Source organism: Lepidochelys kempii, chromosome 1 (assembly GCF_965140265.1).
Source record: "Lepidochelys kempii isolate rLepKem1 chromosome 1, rLepKem1.hap2, whole genome shotgun sequence".
Taxonomy (NCBI): Eukaryota; Metazoa; Chordata; order Testudines; family Cheloniidae; genus Lepidochelys; species Lepidochelys kempii.
The window spans coordinates 324,791,620-324,810,166 of record NC_133256.1 but is presented as its reverse complement, the minus strand read 5'-3'; the positions used below and the strand labels follow the sequence as shown (position 1 = coordinate 324,810,166).

Genomic DNA, 18,547 nt, shown 5'->3' with positions numbered 1-18,547 from the left:
TCCCAGCACAACACAACCCACACACAAATTAACACAATCCCCCACCCAAAGACAAAACCAGCACACACAATAACCCCACTCTGAAGCCCTACGATGTCTGTTGTGTCAGTGTGAAGTGATGGAAACAGCTTCAAGCAAGGTAGAGAGCTTTTTCTGTTTAGAATATCACCAGGTTCAACCATCACTGTGATTCACAGTCTGTTACTGTCCAATATTTAAGTTCTCAGACATTTTTGGCTTTTTTACACACAACTTTATGAATTATAGCCACCTGGCAGCATGGGCCCTCAGCTACAAGATATACATTAATAACTCAAATCTCAAGTATTCAATTGGAGTGACTGAAGAACAATACTAAATCTTGGTAAGTTGATCATTACTACACTGGTTTGCAGCAAATTTGTTCAATATGGCTAAAAATAAATTAAAAAGGGAGAGCCTGTTGCCCTTTTATTTTACTGCATTTATTCCCTAGATAGTCTACATTTTATCTGCTGGTCAACTGAGGACAAATAGTTAACCACCAAGGTTAATTCTAAGGCAAAATGAACTTGTATTTTATTAAGGAAATATTTTATCCATATGGCAAGGACTTGCAGGCTAACTATTCATATTAAAAACAGCATCTTACAGTAAAACATAGCTATAGCATATTACAATATATTACTCTTCAGCTACAAAAATTATTAATGAAGAATGATGGACTATCTCAAAAGGCGCAGTACAATATCACTCACCTGAAAGTCTTTTGTAAGGCTTGTTACTGCTTTTAGTGCTGTTTTGGTGTTTCTTGTCTATTGAAGGAGCTAGAATTCCTTTGCCGTTCAGAATCTTTTCTGGAGATGGTGGCACTGACTTAGATGTCAAAGCAGATTTAATCAAAGTTGGAGCAGGTATGGTGGATGAAGAGGCTGAGGAGGAGGTGATGGTGGTGGCGGTTGTAGAATTCATTTTAACATTGGCACCATCTGCCTTCACTAGGTTAGGAATTTTCTCTAGACTGACTACAGGAACAGGAACACTGCAAAACCAAAGAAAGAGTCTTCAAGTTGTATTTTCTGTACCACAGGATTTACAGTTTTTTAACTTATTTCTACATTTTATTATGAATTAGACACAGTTATATAAGAACATCTGAATGAAGTGACATAATATCCTGGGACCAGACTAAAAATGAGATACTTTGCAAACATGTAATATTTCGTTCAATTAGGTATTTACATAAATGGCCATTTTTCAAAGCATGGAAGTTTTGAGAACCAATTATATAGGGTCAAGGTATATACTTTTCCTTTTTACGATCCATTTTCCCCACTATTTATAATTCCTCTTTGGAATCTTGAAATTTAAAATTAGTCTTTTTATATAAAGATTTTATTCCTCCAATAATAGGCAAACACTTTTTTTTTTTTTGCCATACAGTGTTCATCATGATTGTGTGCTTTGCTATTGGCAGTATTAACATTAATTAATAAATATCCATAAAACATTCTCTTGCTTAGAAGGGTCCCAAAAGATTATATGTATTTTGGGGATTAGAGGGAAAGAAGTCACATTTTGAACCTGGCAACTTTAACAGTCTCCCTAATGAGTTTGGCAGACCCTAAAATATATTTTAATACAATTTTAAGAATTAATAAATAAACAATCAGCTTAATTTGTCCTTTCTAGAATAAGCTCAGCAATAATGAGCTCTGTATAATTTGACCTTTTTAACAGTATATTTATGGCATTAACAAATGTAACATTCTCAATTCAATAGCAAGAGGTGAGCAAGATCGGATTTATTTTAGTTTAATAAAGAAATTTATTTTAATCCTAAAATGCTTTGAGTTTACTGGCTGACATGCAAATGAGCAGACATATAGTGAAGATGCACAATTCTTTGTCCATCCATCCAACATCCATCCTCATATTGCCTGCCAGCTCAAGCCCTCCCCAGGAAAACAAATCCAGATAGATAACATTCACGATAAAGAGGCACAGAGCTTTAAGCCCAGGTATTGTTAAAAAGCCATAATGAAAACATCTCCATTATTCCACTCCTTGCCCCACCCTCTTTGAGGCATTCCTCTTGTCAGACAGGGTGTGCTCAACTACTTTTTCACCAAATACACATCCAGATGGCACGCAAATTCTCTGGTGATGCTCTCGGGGCATTATTCCATACTGAGGAAACAGACAGACTGTCCTTGAAATGCAAGAGCTGTTCCTAAACATGAATCAAAGGGGATATTTATGTAGCAGACCAAATCTTCACCAGTAAGTACAAGTATCACCTCTGCTGCTTTCTCAGCTTCTGCTTGCTTGGCCAAGAACGGCTACACAGGGTCAGACCAATGGCCCACCTAGCCCAGTACCCTGTCTTTCAACAAAAAGAAAAGGAGGACTTGTGGCACCTTAGAGACGAACAAATTTATTTGAGCATAAGCTTTCGTGAGCTACAGCTCACTTCATCACAAAAGCTTATGCTCAAATAACTTTGTGAGTCTCTAAGGTGCCATAGAATCATAGAATATCAGGGTTGGAAGGGACCCCAGAAGGTCATCTAGTCCAACCCCCTGCTCAAAGCAGGACCAATTCCCAGTTAAATCATCCCAGCCAGGGCTTTGTCAAGCCTGACCTTAAAAACCTCTAAGGAAGGAGATTCTACCACCTCCCTAGGTAACTCATTCCAGTGTTTCACCACCCTCTTAGTGAAAAAGTTTTTCCTAATATCCAATCTAAACCTCCCCCACTGCAACTTGAGACCATTACTCCTCGTTCTGTCATCTGCTACCATTGAGAACAGTCTAGAGCCATCCTCTTTGGAACCCCCTTTCAGGTAGTTGAAAGCAGCTATCAAATCCCCCCTCATTCTTCTCTTCTGCAGGCTAAACAATCCCAGCTCCCTCAGCCTCTCCTCATAACTCATGTGTTCCAGTCCCCTAATCATTTTTGTTGCCCTTCGCTGGACTCTCTCCAATTTCTCCACATCCTTCTTGAAGTGTGGGGCCCAAAACTGGACACAGTACTCCAGATGAGGCCTCACCAATGTCGAATAGAGGGGAACGATCACGTCCCTCGATCTGCTCGCTATGCCCCTACTTATACATCCCAAAATGCCATTGGCCTTCTTGGCAACAAGGGCACACTGCTGACTCATATCCAGCTTCTCGTCCACTGTCACCCCTAGGTCCTTTTCCGCAGAAAAAGTCCATAAGTCCTCCTTTTCTTTTTTGTGGATACAGACTAACATGGCTGCTACTCTGAAACCTGTCTTTCAACAGTGGCTGGTTCCAGAAGAGAACAGTGCAATTTATTCCGTGATCCATACCCTGTCATCCACTCCCAGCTTCCGGTAGTCAGAGGTGTAGGGACAGCCAGAGTATGGGGTTGCGTATCTGACCATCTTTGGCTAATAGCTATTGATGGACCTGTCCTACATGACCGTATCTAATTCTTTTTTGAACCCTGTTATACTTTTGGCCTTCACAACATCCCCTGGCAACAAGTTTCACAGGTTGACTGTGCATTGTGTGAAGTACTTCCTTATTTTTTTTTTAAATCTGCAGCCTATTAATTTCATTGGATGACTCTTGGTTTGTGTGTAGGGGCAAATAACATTTCCTTATTCACTTTCTCTACACCATTCACACCTGTGTCATATCCCCCTCAGTTGTCTCTTTCCCAAGATGAACAGCCCCAGCATTTTAAGCTCTCCTCACATGGAAGCTGTTCCATACCCCTAATCTTTTTTGCTGCCCTTCTCTGTACTGTCTCCAATTCTAATGCAACTTTTTTGAGATGTGGCAACCAGAACTGCATGCAGTATTCAAGGCGTGGTCATACCATGGACTTACATAGCAGCATTGTGGTATTTTCTGTCTTCTTATTTATCCCTTTCCCAATAGTTCCTAACATTATGTTAGCTTTTTTGACTGCCGCTGCACAGTGAACTGATGTTTTCCGAGAACTAACCATGACACCACTCAAGAAAAAGATCTTGGAGTCAATAGCTAATTTAGACCCCATCATTTTGTATGTACAGTTGGGATTATATTTTCTAATGTGCATTAATTTGCATTTATCAACACTGAATTTCATCTGCCATTTTCTTGCCTAGTCACCCAGTTTTGTGAGCTCCTTTTGTTAACTCTTTGCAGTCAGTTTTGGACTTAACTATCATGAATAATTCTGTATCATCTGCAAACTTTGCCACCTCACTGTTTGCCCCTTTTTCTGGTTCATTTATGAATAGGTTCATCAGCACTGGTCCCACTGCAGGTCCTTGGGGGACCCTGCTATTTACCTCTCTCCACTGTGAAAACTGACCATCTATTCCTACCCTTTGTTTTCTACCTTGTAAACATGAGAGGACCTTCCCTCCTATAGCATGATTGCTGACTTTGCTTAAGAGCCAGGGGTGTGGAGACCTTGTCAAAGGCTTTCTGAAAATCAAAGTACACTATGTCCACTGGATCACCCATGTCCACATGCTTTTTGACCCCCACAACGAATTCTAACAGATTGGTGAGGCATGATTTTCCTTGACAAAAACCATCTTCCTCAAGATGCTGTGTTCATCTATATGTCTGATCATTCTGTTCTTTGCTGTAGTTTCAGCCAATTTGCCTGATATTGAAGTTAGGCTTACCGGCTTCTGATTGCCTCTGGAGACTTTTTTTTAAAAATCAGTATCACATTAGTTATCCAGTAATGAGTGCTAAAGACTGAGCTAACCTTTAATTTTAACCCCCAGGATAACCTAGAGCACCAGGCCATCCCAGACACAGATACTTCTGATGAGTCAGAGTATAAGAAGTTGTTTAGTCTAATCATTGTCTTACAGACCTTTAAACTGTGTACATACTATAGTTAAAAAGAAAATGCATTAACTGGATGGGTACAGCACAAAGTTTCCCCTTATTACAGTTTTATTAAATGTTTCTTTTGAAGCACAAATCAAGTTTATTAACTAAGGACATTATCATTGCAAACGTTTTAAAAGAGCAGAGAATGTTTACAATTGTGCTCATTCTCAAAAATTTTATATTGTTAACTGTGCATCTTCTTCTGAATCAAGATAGACACTGAAATATGCTAACATAATATGTCTGTTAAGTGGAGTTTTTTTGCCAGGAGCATAAGTTGCCAGTGCTCTGAGATGTGCTATGGCTACCTCCTGACTTTGAGTGGAGTTCAAGATACTGGATTTTTCATACAAAGCACCAAGTGACTTAGGACTTACCTGTTTGAGAAACTGCCTCTTCCCATGCTGCATTGCTGCAGCTGGCAGAGGTGCCAGGGCTGGAGTTCCCTTAGTTTGAAAGAGAAGGAGCTGCTGACAGGGTATTCTCTGTGAGGGGCCCTGAACTTTGGAACCTTGGTCCAAAATAGCCCAAAAGTCTATTGATCTTCAGGGCATGCTGCATAACCTCTCTTTCTCCAGGCTTTTGAGGAAGGTGAGCGGAAAGCTGGAATGTGTGACTGAAGGGCTGGGATCTGTGGCTGGAGCACATCCACCTTCCCTTTCCCTGGTTTTGAAGAGTTAGGAATTTTTGTTTTATCAGTGTGATTGTAGGTTTTAATATGGCAAAAGCACCCAGAGCCTTGAGATTTGTATAAATCATACACATATCAAACCATAAAAGAATTGTGTAGCATAGCAATATCCAGATCTGGTATTAATTAGATGCAACTGTCAAAGAGGGCCAAATTCTGTGGTGGAAAAAATGGTTTTGTAAGTTGGTCAGAAAATGGGCAAAACTGTAGCATAACTTATACCCACTCTACATTCAATAGGTATGTGAAACCAGTATAAGTTACAAGGTGATTGCACCCAAAGCAACACAAGGGTGCAAGATAAAGCATATCCCCTATACCTGCTTTTCCTGCTATAGTCTCACTTCAACATTGCCACAGAACTTGGCCCTCTGTGTGTATTCCTCTCCCACTCATTCAGTGAAAAGACTCCATTTATATAAAAATGACTTCTTGGAGAAAAGCATTAGTCTTCTTAGAGATGATTGAACTACAGTAATTTATGAACACAAGAAATCATGGCCAATTTAACTCAAAGTCAAGTAGTTTTTATTATGTAAAAATAAAGCTGAATAAGTTTTCAAGACACATTTTTATTTTTATATAGATACATTTAAAAACACTGATAAGCAATAAAAAGGGGCAAAAGTGTCCCCCAAAATAGATTCTCTATTTTAGTATTAAAAATAATGGAGTAAATATGCTAAAACAAGAATAATGGCAGAGAACTTACTTGTTTTATACTTACTGATAACTCAGAATTACAGAGTCTTGAATGCATATGGACCAATGAGCTAACTAACAAAGCCCAGGAGGGGTTACTAGCTTGGGTAAGTTTCAGACCACCAAATCAAACTAGAGAATAGAATGAATTGCTCCTTAACACCTGTTGTCTGTAATGTTTGGAAAGAAAACTTGTGATATTATGGGGGACTTTACTTTTGGAGACATGCTGGAGGTCTCATGTAGCCAGAAGTAAAACATCATTAGAATTTTTAAAAATTATACATAATTTTCTAACACTAAAGGTATTGCATTCAACACAAGGCAATTATCTTGGACCTCGTGATGACAGATAATGATTAATCAATCACAGAGCTGGAAGCTGTTGGTTGCTTAGGGACCAGAAAACTTTAAAAAGAAAAGGAGTACTTGTGGCACTTTAAAGACTAACATTTATTTGAGCATAAGCTTTTGTGAGCTACAGCTCACTTCATCGGATGCATGCAGTGGAAAATACAGTAGGGGGATTTTATATACCCAGAGAACATGAAATAATGGGTGTTACCATTCACACTGTAACTAGAGTGATCGGGTAAGGTGAGCTATTACCAGCAGGAGAGAAAAAAACCCTTTTGTAGTGATAATCAAGGTGGGCCATTTCCAGCAGTTGACAAGAACATGTGAGGAACAGTAGGGGGGAAAATAAACATGGGGAAATAGTTTTACTTTGTGAAATGACACATCCACTCCCAGTCTTTATTCAAGCCTAATTTAATGGTGTCCAGTTTGCAAATTAATTCCAATTCAGCAGTCTCTCGCTGGAGTCTGTTTTTGAAGTTTTTTTGTTGTAATATTGCGACTTTTAGGTCTGTAATCGAGTGACCAGAGAGATTGATGCATTCTCCGACTGGTTTTTGATTGTTCTAATTCTTGACGTCTGATTTGTGTCCATTTATTCTTTTACGTAGAGACTGTCCGGTTTGGCCAATGTACATGGCAGAGGGGCATTGCTGGGACATGATGGCATATATCACATTGGTAGATGTGCAGGTGAACAAGCCTCTGATAGTGTGGCTGATGTGATTAGGCCCTATGATGGTGTCCCCTGAATAGATATGTGCCAGCTGTTTCCACATATGCTCAAATAAATTTGTTCGTCTCTGAAGTGCCACAAGTACTCCTTTTCTTTTTGCGGATACAGACTAACACAGCTGCTACTCTGAAACCTGTCATTACAGAAAACTTTAGTTTTTCTCCAAGAGATCACTGATATAAATGGTGCCTTATCTTTTCACTGAATGAATTGGTGGGGGTGGGAAGGGGGAGAGGAAGGGGAAAGAAATACAATCATGACCCAAATTACATTCAGGATGGGCAAACAAAGGAAAATCCCAACCAGTAATGTATACATTTGGCACTTCAAAAAGGATTGTTAATAATGACACAGAAAAGACAGAAGTGTTTAATAAATATTTCTTTTCTGTATTTGTAAAGAAGCAGGATTATGTATTCTTATCACTGAGGATGAAGTACCTTCCAGGTCATTAATAAACTAAGGAAGATGTAAAACAACATCTACTGGGAGTAAATATTTTTAAATCAGCATGCCCGGATATCTGGCATTCAAGAGTCCTAAAAGAGTTAGCTGAGGAGATCTCTGGTCCTCCTGATATTAATTTTTAACACATCTTGGGATATTGGGGAAATGCCAGAAAACTGAAAGAGTGTTAATGTTGTGACAATGTTCAAAAAGGGTTAATATAGGTTGGGCTAGCCTGAGCAAAATAATGGAAGAGCTGATATCAGACTCACCTGAAAAAGAATTAAAGGATAGGAATATGATGCTTGCCGGTTAACATAGTTTCATGGAACAAAACTAATTACCTGTACTGTAACTGTTGTTGTTTGAGATATTGGTGCAGATGTGCAGTATTCCACTCAAAGTGTGCATCACAGTCTGAGAACTTTGCAAAAGCACTCATGCCTTTCAGTCCTATAGCCCCTCCCCTGCTATAAGGGCAATGCTGCCCTGACTCCCTTCAGTTCCTTCGCACCAGAATCCAAAGCTAATAATTCTGATGAGGAGGGGATGTAGGGTGGGTCGTAGAATCTACATCTGCACCCACATATTAGAGAAAAACAATTACAGTTCCGGTAAGTTACTAGTTTATTTCTTCGAGTAGTTGCAGACATGTATTCCACTAAGGCCACTCAAAAGCAATAACTAAAGGAGGTGGGGCTAAAGAACAACTGCAAAACTGCCCTCCCAAAGTTTGCATCTGACCTTGATGCAGTCGTACTAACATAATGCTTGGTAAAAATATATACTGAAGACAATGGTAGCTGCTCTGCAAATGTCTAATATAGAACATCACTGAGGAATGTGACTGAAGCTATTTGGGCCCTTGTTGAATGAGCCACTGGTCTTTGAGAAGGTGTAGACTGAGCCACTTCATATGCTGCCATAATGCTGGAAGTAATCCATCTGGGAACTGTCTGCTTGGAAACCACCTGACCCTTCACACGATCTGCATAAGAGACCGAGTCAAGACGACTGATGACTTGGAGACAGACAATCCTTTTTAAAAAATCTGCATATCAGGGAGTTAGAAAAAATTATCTTCCCTTAAAACACTGGAATGTCAATATCCTCATTAAGCAGACGCTCAAGGAGCTCAGAGACAGTCCTGATGACTTAAGAAGCAACAGATAATCCAAAACATCTTGAATGCATGCTTGCTTTGGCTGGATTCCCAGAGCTAGTGACCAAACAGAATAATGCTTCCATTTGATAAAATATGTCGTTTAGTAGAAAGCTTTCTGCTGTTAAGTAACACTCAGTGCCCTGCTTCCAAGCAATGTCCTTCCCCCTCATCTAACCATATAGCATCCACGTCAACAGATGCAGACTGCTCAGTGCATCAGAAGGGAGGAGGGGAAAGTATTTGGGATGTCAGACAGGTCAAGAAGATCAGAGAATCAGCCTTGTCTTGGGCAAGCTGGCGATGAGAGTATCAGTTTGGTATGATCCAACTGCAGTTTCAGGATAACCTGAAGAATTAAAGTATACATCAGCTCTGATCCCCAATTCAAATGGAAGGCACTGATTAAAGAGCCTAGACTGGGTCCCACTCGAGATCACAACTGACTGCATTTCCTGTTGTCTTTTGTTGCAAACAAGTCTATCACTGCAATACTCCAATCTCTGAAGATGGATCTCAATACGTTGTTCTTCAAGGACCAATCATGATTCTAGGATAAAAAACTGTTGAGGTGGTCGGCTAACTGATTCTGAACACTAAGTGAGCCGCTGTGGGGGTAATCACCTCCTTGATACACAGATACCAAAATTTTATCACTTCCTGGCAAGGTGGGTTGGAACTAGCCCCTCCCTGCTTGTTCACATAATATATTTCAATGATATGGTCGTTAAGGATATGAACCGCTGTACCCCTGATCTGAGACTGAAAGGCCAGGCATTCACTGTAAATAGCGCAAAGTTCCAGAAAAATGATACAAAGGGAAACGTCCAGAACTTGCGATGACCCTAGATGTGCTCCCCAGCCCATTGTGAATATACTGGGAACTATAGTCCTGGTTGGAGAAGGGTGGACAAAGGGAACACTGGACAAACATTGAACTGATCTGTCCTCCACTCTAGGGAGTCCAGGATGTTTGGTGGTACTCATACTAAGATGTCCTTCAACTGACTATCTGGGAGCTAGACTAGTTTCATCCAGCCTTGATGAGAACACAAATGCAATCTTGCATGTTGGACTACCTAAGTGCATGCCACCATATGCCCTAGTAACTTTAGGCACACACAGATTGTAGCTGATGAGTGATCATGAGACCAGAGGGATAGACATAGTTGGTGAATTGCCTGAAATTTCTCGATCATTAGGAAAGCCCTCAAACTTGTATAGTCTAGTAGGGCCCCAATGAACTCTATTTTTTGAGTTGATATTAGGTGTGACTTCCCTTTGTTCTAAATTAGACCCAGGTGATCAAAAAGACAAAATTGTGAACTGGATGTGGCAGAGAACGTGGTCTTTGGACTTGTCCCTCAGTAACCAATCATCCAGATAAGGAAAGATGTGAATTCCCATTTTCCTGACATAGGTCACCACTACAGTCATGTATCTGGTAAATACATGTAGGGCTGAGGACAGGCCAAAGGGAGCACCATATATTGATAATGCTGCACTGCCACTACAAATCTCAGAAATATCCTGTGGCCTGGGAAAATCTGCACATGGAAGCAGGCATCCTGAAGATCTAGAGCAGCAAACCAGTCATTGTGATCCAGTGTGGGGAGAACAGTAGTCTGGATATCCATGCAGAATCTCCGTATCTGATGTATTTGTTGAGACCATGAAGATCAAGGATAGCTTTCATGCCTTCTTTGGACTTGGGGATCAGGAAGGAACAGAAGCAGAATTCCTTTCCCTGATGATGAACTTCCTCTCTAAAAGCCCCCAGAACACCAGAATTTGGACCTGCTGAAGGAGGTAGGAGGGGAGAATGGACAGAAATTGGATGGTATAACCTGATCCCAGAGTGCTTAGGATCACCTTGTCCATAGTTATTGTTTCCCAAGCACTTTAGAAGCCTGTCCTTCTGAACTTTGGAGATATGGTCAATAACTTCACCATTGGTATGCTGCCCTCAATACAAAAGTCAAATAGGCTGCATGCCCTAAGGTGGTGGAGGAAGGGCTGGTGGATCAAATCTGGACCCAGGTCTTCTTTTCTGGTGATCTATGCCCCTTTCTAGGGAAGTCTTGCTGCCTAGCAGACTAATATGACTGTCAGACGTATCAAGGTAGATGGTATTGCTAGTGTTGCTGTTGACTCATAACAATGTCTCTTTGTGGCCTGCTATAAACCCACAGTGACTGCAAAATAACACAAGAGTCCTTAAAAGGATGCAATGTCTTGTCAGTTTTCTCAGAAAACAAAAACCAATCATCGAAAAGTAAGTCCTCCTCTGTGCTCTATTGGACCTCAGGAGCTACGCCGGAGTTCTGTAATCACTAGGTCCTTCTCTTTATTACAGAGGTGGCCATAAATCTGGATGAAGGATCTGCTGTCCAGTACCGACTGCAAAGACATCTTGGCCACCAAACGGCCTTCTACAACGAATGCTGTAAACCAGGGGTCTCAAACTCAATTTACCTTAGGGCCAGTGCCCATTCTAAAATCCTCCCAGCGAGCCAATAATGTCACTGAAGATGGTGTTCAGAAAACAAATGGTTTATGTTGTATTTTTTATTTCAAATTTCTTAGAAATAATAAAATTGTCATACAACTTTATACAATTCTTTGCCTGCCAGAGAGTTTTTAGTGCTTGCCAGACACCTGGCAACGCTTCAGTTCTGTCAGATGTTTAGCCTCAGTGTCTGAGCAGTTGAAACCTTCAGGATTGCAGCAAGGGGTGCATCAGACAGTTGTGTTCAGTATTTTGACTTATTTATATTCATTGTGGAAAAAAGTGATGCTGCCTCCATGGCTGCCTCTGCCCGGCGACTAGTGATGTATCTCTGTTCCTCTCCCCCAGCCAATGGGAGCTGCGGCGGGCGGCTCCTGCAGCAGACAGAGCCGGCAGTGTGTCTGCATGGGTCTCTCCTCTACGGGCCATAGTGGAGAGGTTCTTGGGCCGCTGATGGCCCCGGGGCCGGGACTTTGAGACCCCTGCCTTAAACTCTTCCTTGGAGGATTCTCGCAACTTATCCATAAACTTGGACATAGCATCCCAATTCCCAAAATCATACTTAAATGATAATACCTGCTGTTTCGCAATACACATTTGTAATTAAGAGGTTGAATAAACTTTTCTCCCTATCAAGACTAGCCTCTTAGACTGTTTGTCTTTAGGTGTGGATTTATATCTCTCGTGTCATAATCTCTTGTTTGCAGCCATCACAACAAGAGAATTAGGAGCTGAATGTGAGAAAAAAAATGCTCAAAACCCTGCCTGGGGACATAATACCTCTTATCACTATGCTTTGCTTTTAAAGACATTGAGGTATTTCACAGAGATTTGGCAGACTCTAACATCACTTCATTTATATGGAGAGTGACTCTGGCAGGAGCAGAGGACTGAAGAATATTCACTAATGTATGGGTGTTCTTCTGAACAAACTCAGCTTGAATACCTAAGGGTGACACTGTTTGTCTCAGGAGATCTTGATGTGATTTTAAAATCCTCTGACACCAGAGATGAATAATCTGGCACTGTAGCCTCATTTGCTGACGAGGAAGAAGAGGGAAGCAGGATCAGTGGAATCTCCTGTGGCAATGCATGACTAAAATAGGATCAGACTGCACCAACTCATAGGGAGTCACCTCAGTCTGCGGCTGCAGCACAGGTGGATCATGAGGGGACACTACCAGAGGAATGTGTGACCTCACCCTGGAACGAGTGGAAGACTGGGACCTCAGTGAATGAGGAACTCCCCGGGATTTCCAAGGAGGCCACTGTCGATAGGGGTACGGCACTGGTGGCCAGTAGGAGCTAGGCCAGGAACCTTTATCCCTGCAGAAGCAATACCAATCTCTGTATGTAGGGTGACTCCCAGGAAGTCTCAACGACCCTCAAGAATGGTGTGGCGAAGGAAAAGTCTCCAAACTCAATCCTGAAGACCCTTCCAAGTAGTCTGATAGTAATGGAGGAGCTGCTCCAGTGAAGCCAGTAAACACCGCGTGTCATCCACAGCCCTATATGCAGGTCTCATCGGCACCAATGATGGTACGATGGTTGGCACTGAGTACTGACAAAGGCATTGCACTCACTTTCATTCCTGAAGCTGGTACCGATACAGAGGATGAAACTGATATCAGACCCGGAGATGTAGAGTACTGCAATCACTGTGCTGGCAATGCTCTTGGTACCAAGCAGGAAGCTGACTGCAACCCTGACCCTCAGATACGAGGCTGTGTGGAAGACAGTACCGACAACAAGTCTAGATCCAGTCCATGCAGCACTCAGGACACCAAAGAAGCTGCCAGCACAATCAAATGTTCCTCGGTAGTGGAGAATCAGGAACAGAAAAACACAGCAAGTCTGCTGATGCCTGATATGCTGCCAGTGCAGAAACTGTTGGTGCCATCACCACTCTCATTGGTACCGGACTCAGTGGACACCCTTTGGACAGTACGGGAGTTTATAGTATGGCATCCATCTGATCTTGCCTCAGTATTGGAGAGCGAGTGGATTGTCCAGCTCTATCCTGAGTACTGAAGACTCACATTGCTAGTCTGCACTCCTCCGCAACAGGGAGCAGGAATCTCACTGAGCTCTGGAACAGCCTCAGTCCATTTTGTGGGTTCTTTTTCCTTAGAGGAACACAGGCAGGAGAACGATCTCCCTTCTTCCTGGGTGAGGAATCCAAATCTGGTTGTGAAGCCCCAGCCCGTAGCAGCTCAGGCGCTTTCTGGGGGCCCGATAATCTGTGGCAGCCCCCAGAGAGAGTAAGTGGACCTCATGGCCTGCTGCATAAGGTTCTTCTTCAAGTACAAGTCTATAGCCACCTGAGTTCTCTTCGTTACGTCTAAACCGTGATTAAAAAAAAATTCACAGCATTGAGTCTCAGACCTCGGGTCAGCTGACTTGGGCTCACTGGAATTGGGCTGAACGGCTATAAAATTGAAATGTAGGGCTTTGAGACCCTCCTGCTTCGTAAGGTCTCAGAGCCTGGGTTGCAGCCCAAGCCTGAACATCTACACTGCAATTTTATAGCCCCACAACCTAAGCCCGTGAGCCTGAGTCAACTGACCTGGGCCAGCAGCGGCTGTGCCATGGGTCTTTTATCGAACAACCTGCAGATGAAGCACCTTTCCTTAATGTGCCCTTCCACAAAGCACCATAAACACTGAGTGTGGGAGTCACCAGTACAGATAGCTACCCCAAATGATAAACAATGCTTAAAACCTGGAGAAGGCATCACATCAGGCAAAAAACTCTACTTACTACACTAAATAAAACCTTAAGGTACTGCTAAACTAACTATTTACATAAGAAAACCACAGAAACATCATGATAGAGGAAAGTGAGGTGAAACACCACACTGAACGTGCCAACTCAACCGTGGGCAGTGAGAAGGAACTAAGGGGGTAGCCATGGGAGGGGCTACAAGGCCGAAGGGTGCAAGCACCCCCCGAGGGGCATTGCTAAGGAAAGTTTTCCAATTGATGCGCTGGGCACCTGTATACCCAAGTGGAATACATATCTGCAACCACTTGAAGAAGAAATAGGTCTTGTCAAACAAACCTGATTTCATTCTTTGATTGAAACTTGTTATCAAAGTTTGGTTGATAATGCTAACTGTGTAGATGTAATACACTTTTCTAAAGCATTGAGTTAGTACTGAACAACATTAATTAAAAAATAGCACTACAAACTATCAATAAAACACATTAAATGATTAAGAACTGGCTAACCGATACTATTCAACATTTCCTCAACAATCTGGAAGTAAATATAACTGCAGATAGAATTTGCAAATGGCACAATGATACATGATGACAGGGCGGCCACACAGAATTATCTGGATCATGTAGTAAGCTGGGCCCATTGAAACAAAATGCATTTTAATACAGCCACATGCATCTAAGAACAATGAATGCCGGCTATATCTACAGAATGAGGAAATGTATTCCAGAAAGCAGAGATCCTGAAAAGAATTTAGGGGTCAAATGGACCAGCAACTCCACATGAGCTTCCAGTGCAATGCTGTGGCAGAAAAGGCTAATGCAATCCTTGGATATACAAAGGAGTAGTGAGTAGGAGCAGGGAGGTTATTTCACCTCTGTTTTTGGCAGTGGGGAGACCAATACTAGAGTACAGTGTCTGCTTGTAGTGTCCACATTTTAAAAAGGATACTGGAAAATTGGAGAGGGTGCAGAAGAGAACCACAAAAATGATTTGAGGCTGGAGAAAATGCCTTCCAGTGAGAGATTAAAAGGGCTCAGTATGTTTAGTTTGTTAAAAAGAAAAATGAGAGGTGATTTTATTATAGTGCATAACTACAGTACCTACACAGGTAGAAAATATTCAATATTAAATGGCAGGTTTCAGAGGAACAGCCGTGTTAGTCTGTATTCGCAAAAAGAAAAGGAGGACTTGTGGCACCTCAATATTAAATAGCTCTTTAAGCTCGTGGAGAAAGGTGTAACAAGAGCCAACGGCTGGACGCTCAAGACAGACAAATACAAAATTAGGCACAAATTTTTAACAGTGAGAGTGAATATCATTGGAACAAACTTCCAAGGGAAATGGTGGAGACATCTTTTCATGTCTTCAAATCAAGACTGGATGCCTCTCTGGAAGATATGCTTAAACCAAATACAAATTATGCTTTAGTTAAACACAGATTATTGGGCTCAATACAGAGGTAATGGAGTGAAATTTAATGGCCTGTGATATACTGGAGGTCAGACTAGATGAACTAATGGCCCCCGCATCTGGCCTTAAACTCTATGATTTATTAAAAAAAAAAAAAAAGCAAAACCTTAGATGATATATATGTGTGTGTGTGTATGTATATATATATACATACACACACACACATATATATCCACACATATATATATATATAATGGATAACTCCTGTGGGTCTCTGAAATGCAGGCCCTAGTATTTGTTTGAAGTAATGCTGCTTCCTTTCTGTATACTTTTGAAGATGAAGTTTCTCCTACCACCAAGCGAAGACTTATGCTAGAACACCTGTAACTTTCATGCTTTCCCTAGTTTCAGTTAGTGCACATCTCCTTTCAAGCCTTTTATGGCCCCTAAATCAGTTTACTGTGCTTTTAGTACATTACCCATAAGAATTGCATAGACAAGAACCTACCGGGTCTTCTAGCATCCTGATGCATGAAACAAAGGATTCTCCATCTACGCTATTTTCTCATGTAATGTAATCTACACCTAAACATCAACCATTGGCACTCCTTAAATAGATTATTCCCATGACAAACTGCTTTAACAGTTAAGAATTTTCTCTTCCAAAATTATTTTAGGTAAATTGTCATTTAGTTCCAAGCCATTGTTCCTTGTCATGCCGTTCTCAAACACAAATAATCCCTCTACTTTAATACTTCTCAGATATTTGTAGACTATTATAGTCACATCATACCTTTTCTTCAGGTTTTACCATTAGATCATTTTTGCCTGATATATTCTCACAATTTTATTATTTTTGTCAGCCATCTCTGGTTTCATTCTCAAGTCTCAGCCTCATCTCAAACCCTTTTAATCTCATTTTTTTAAATTAATACAAACAATTTTTCAAACCTCTTAAAATACCTAAAAGTAATCTTTAAAAACCCAAACATTTGTTGTTTGTTCTTCTGCACTTTTCAGTTTGTCTATAGCCTTCTTATTATATAACTCCCAAAAGAGCATACAAAATGTGGTCTAGTGGTTAATATAGGAAACTGGGAATCAGTACTGCTGAACTGTATTCCCAATTCTGCTACAGACTCGTTGTGTTAATTTAGGTAAATCATTAAATCATATTTAGCCTGTTTCCCCATCCTTAAACTAGCAATAATGGTGTTTATATGTCTCAAAGGGCTTAAGTTTCACTAACAGACAAGTGATCTGAAAACCCTTTAAAAAACAGTATAAGTTCAAATTATATATTATTATTATTATTATAATACCATAGATGTGTTTTTATCATCAGCTCTAGGTATCTCTGTAATCTCTTCTGATTTGTATTCTGTTTCTCAATTGATAGGAAGGCTGCCAGCTTCCCTGATTTTGACTAGGCTATCCCTTTACTTTCATTTTCAGCTCCCTCTGCCAGGCACTGGAGCCTCTTCTTAATTATGCCAGGGTGTGGGAGAGCTATTTGTGCAGTTTTCATATTCTCAGTTTGCTCCAGTATTATCTCTGTTTGCTCCACACTGCTCCTACACGTAATGGGGGAAGAGGAATATTATTCAGAGGTGCTGTGGGAGTGAACTGGTGCAAGTCCATCATGAGCAGGGTCCCCAGACTGCTGGCAGGACTGGGAGGAGGTACTAGTAAACTACCCAGGAAGCTCAGAACTGAGCTGCGAGGGAGAAGAGAAGTCAGACCCAGGCCAGGTAATGGCAGATATGATTTCAGTGACAACCAGGAGAGGACAGCAGAGAGAGGTGAATACCCAACAGCTCTTCAGCTGCAGAGGAACAAAAGGAAGAATGCCCAGTACAGCAGCTGCAGCCTGTGTCAGGAGCAAAGGATTTGAGCCTGGTGAGATGGGTGTAACAGGTGTGCTTTGGGGTAGGGACATACAGGGCTTAACTGAACCTTGGCTGGAGTGCAAGGTGATAAACCCTAATGAGTGTCCCCTAGCATTTAGTTATCTTTGCTAACCGCTGCCATTTTACCCTAAAGCAGTGGTCCTCAAACGAGGGTGGGGAGGGAGCGCCACTCAGCCTCCTCTACCCCCAGCTCCATTCTGGCCATGCCCTCGGCTGCAGCTGCAGCCTGGCTCTGCTCTGGGCTGTGCCCTGGCCCCCACCTTCCACTCCTGGCCATGGCTCCTCTCCCAGCTTGGGGTCAGGAGGCACAGACACATTCTATTACTGATAAAGGAGAGCGTGAGAGGAAAAGTTTGGAGACCACTGCCCTAAAGCCACAAATTGGGCTTTGTGCAAGGATCTTATGCTGCATGCAGCTTTGAAATGTAAACTCTTGGAAATGGTTTTACCACATACCTTGTGATATTTATTCAATTTTACATGTTTTATCATCATTTACCTACTAAACTTTTCCAAGAAAAAGTGTTAAAAGCAAAGTGATCAGCATGATGTTGATTTTTTGAGTTACCAAGTTACTATTTCACTCCCCTGGGAAATATCCCTTGTATGTATTACCTACCCTACAGGTATTCCTTCCTCCAAATTAAAACAGGGCTCCCTGCTCCCACCTGGAAGTATCAAAATTAACTGTTTCCCCTTGCTCTGTTTCTTTTCACTGGGAACAGAGATTGAGGAAGAAGGGTGGTGGATCCTATCTTCCCTGCTGGCTTTATTATGCTGTTTTTTATTCACTTGGAACAAACTCTTACAAGAGCCCTGGGCAACAGTTTCCTTCCCTGCTGTGCGTAATATATTGGGAGTAGTTATCACACCTTGTATCTTTGTACCTCTGCAATGCTGTCATGGAGAGCATAGTAAGGGATAATCCTTCCTCAGCACTGCTATAGAAAACATGGGTTCCCCACAATAAAAACTGCTTTGTCAAAGTGAAAGAGTATCTTCCATTAGTTCCTTTTGTGCTTTACTATTAGCCATACATCTTTCTT

At 41.5% G+C, this 18,547-nt stretch overlaps 1 protein-coding gene across 7 annotated transcripts in view; it reads right to left on the bottom strand.

Annotated features, from left to right (window-relative positions):
• Positions 1–18,547, bottom strand: part of ATXN7L1 (ataxin 7 like 1) — a 197,942-nt gene that overhangs the window by 43,083 nt on the left and 136,312 nt on the right. For 5 of the 7 annotated variants that reach the window (XM_073328479.1, XM_073328480.1, XM_073328481.1 and 2 more), the window contains one exon: positions 738–1,021. In XM_073328479.1, coding sequence (XP_073184580.1) covers positions 738–1,021 — 284 coding nt within the window. Of the gene's footprint in view, positions 1–737; positions 1,022–5,230; positions 5,350–16,913; positions 16,972–18,547 lie in introns of those variants that run through there. The other 2 variants (XM_073328483.1, XM_073328485.1) reach the window with 2 other exon arrangements.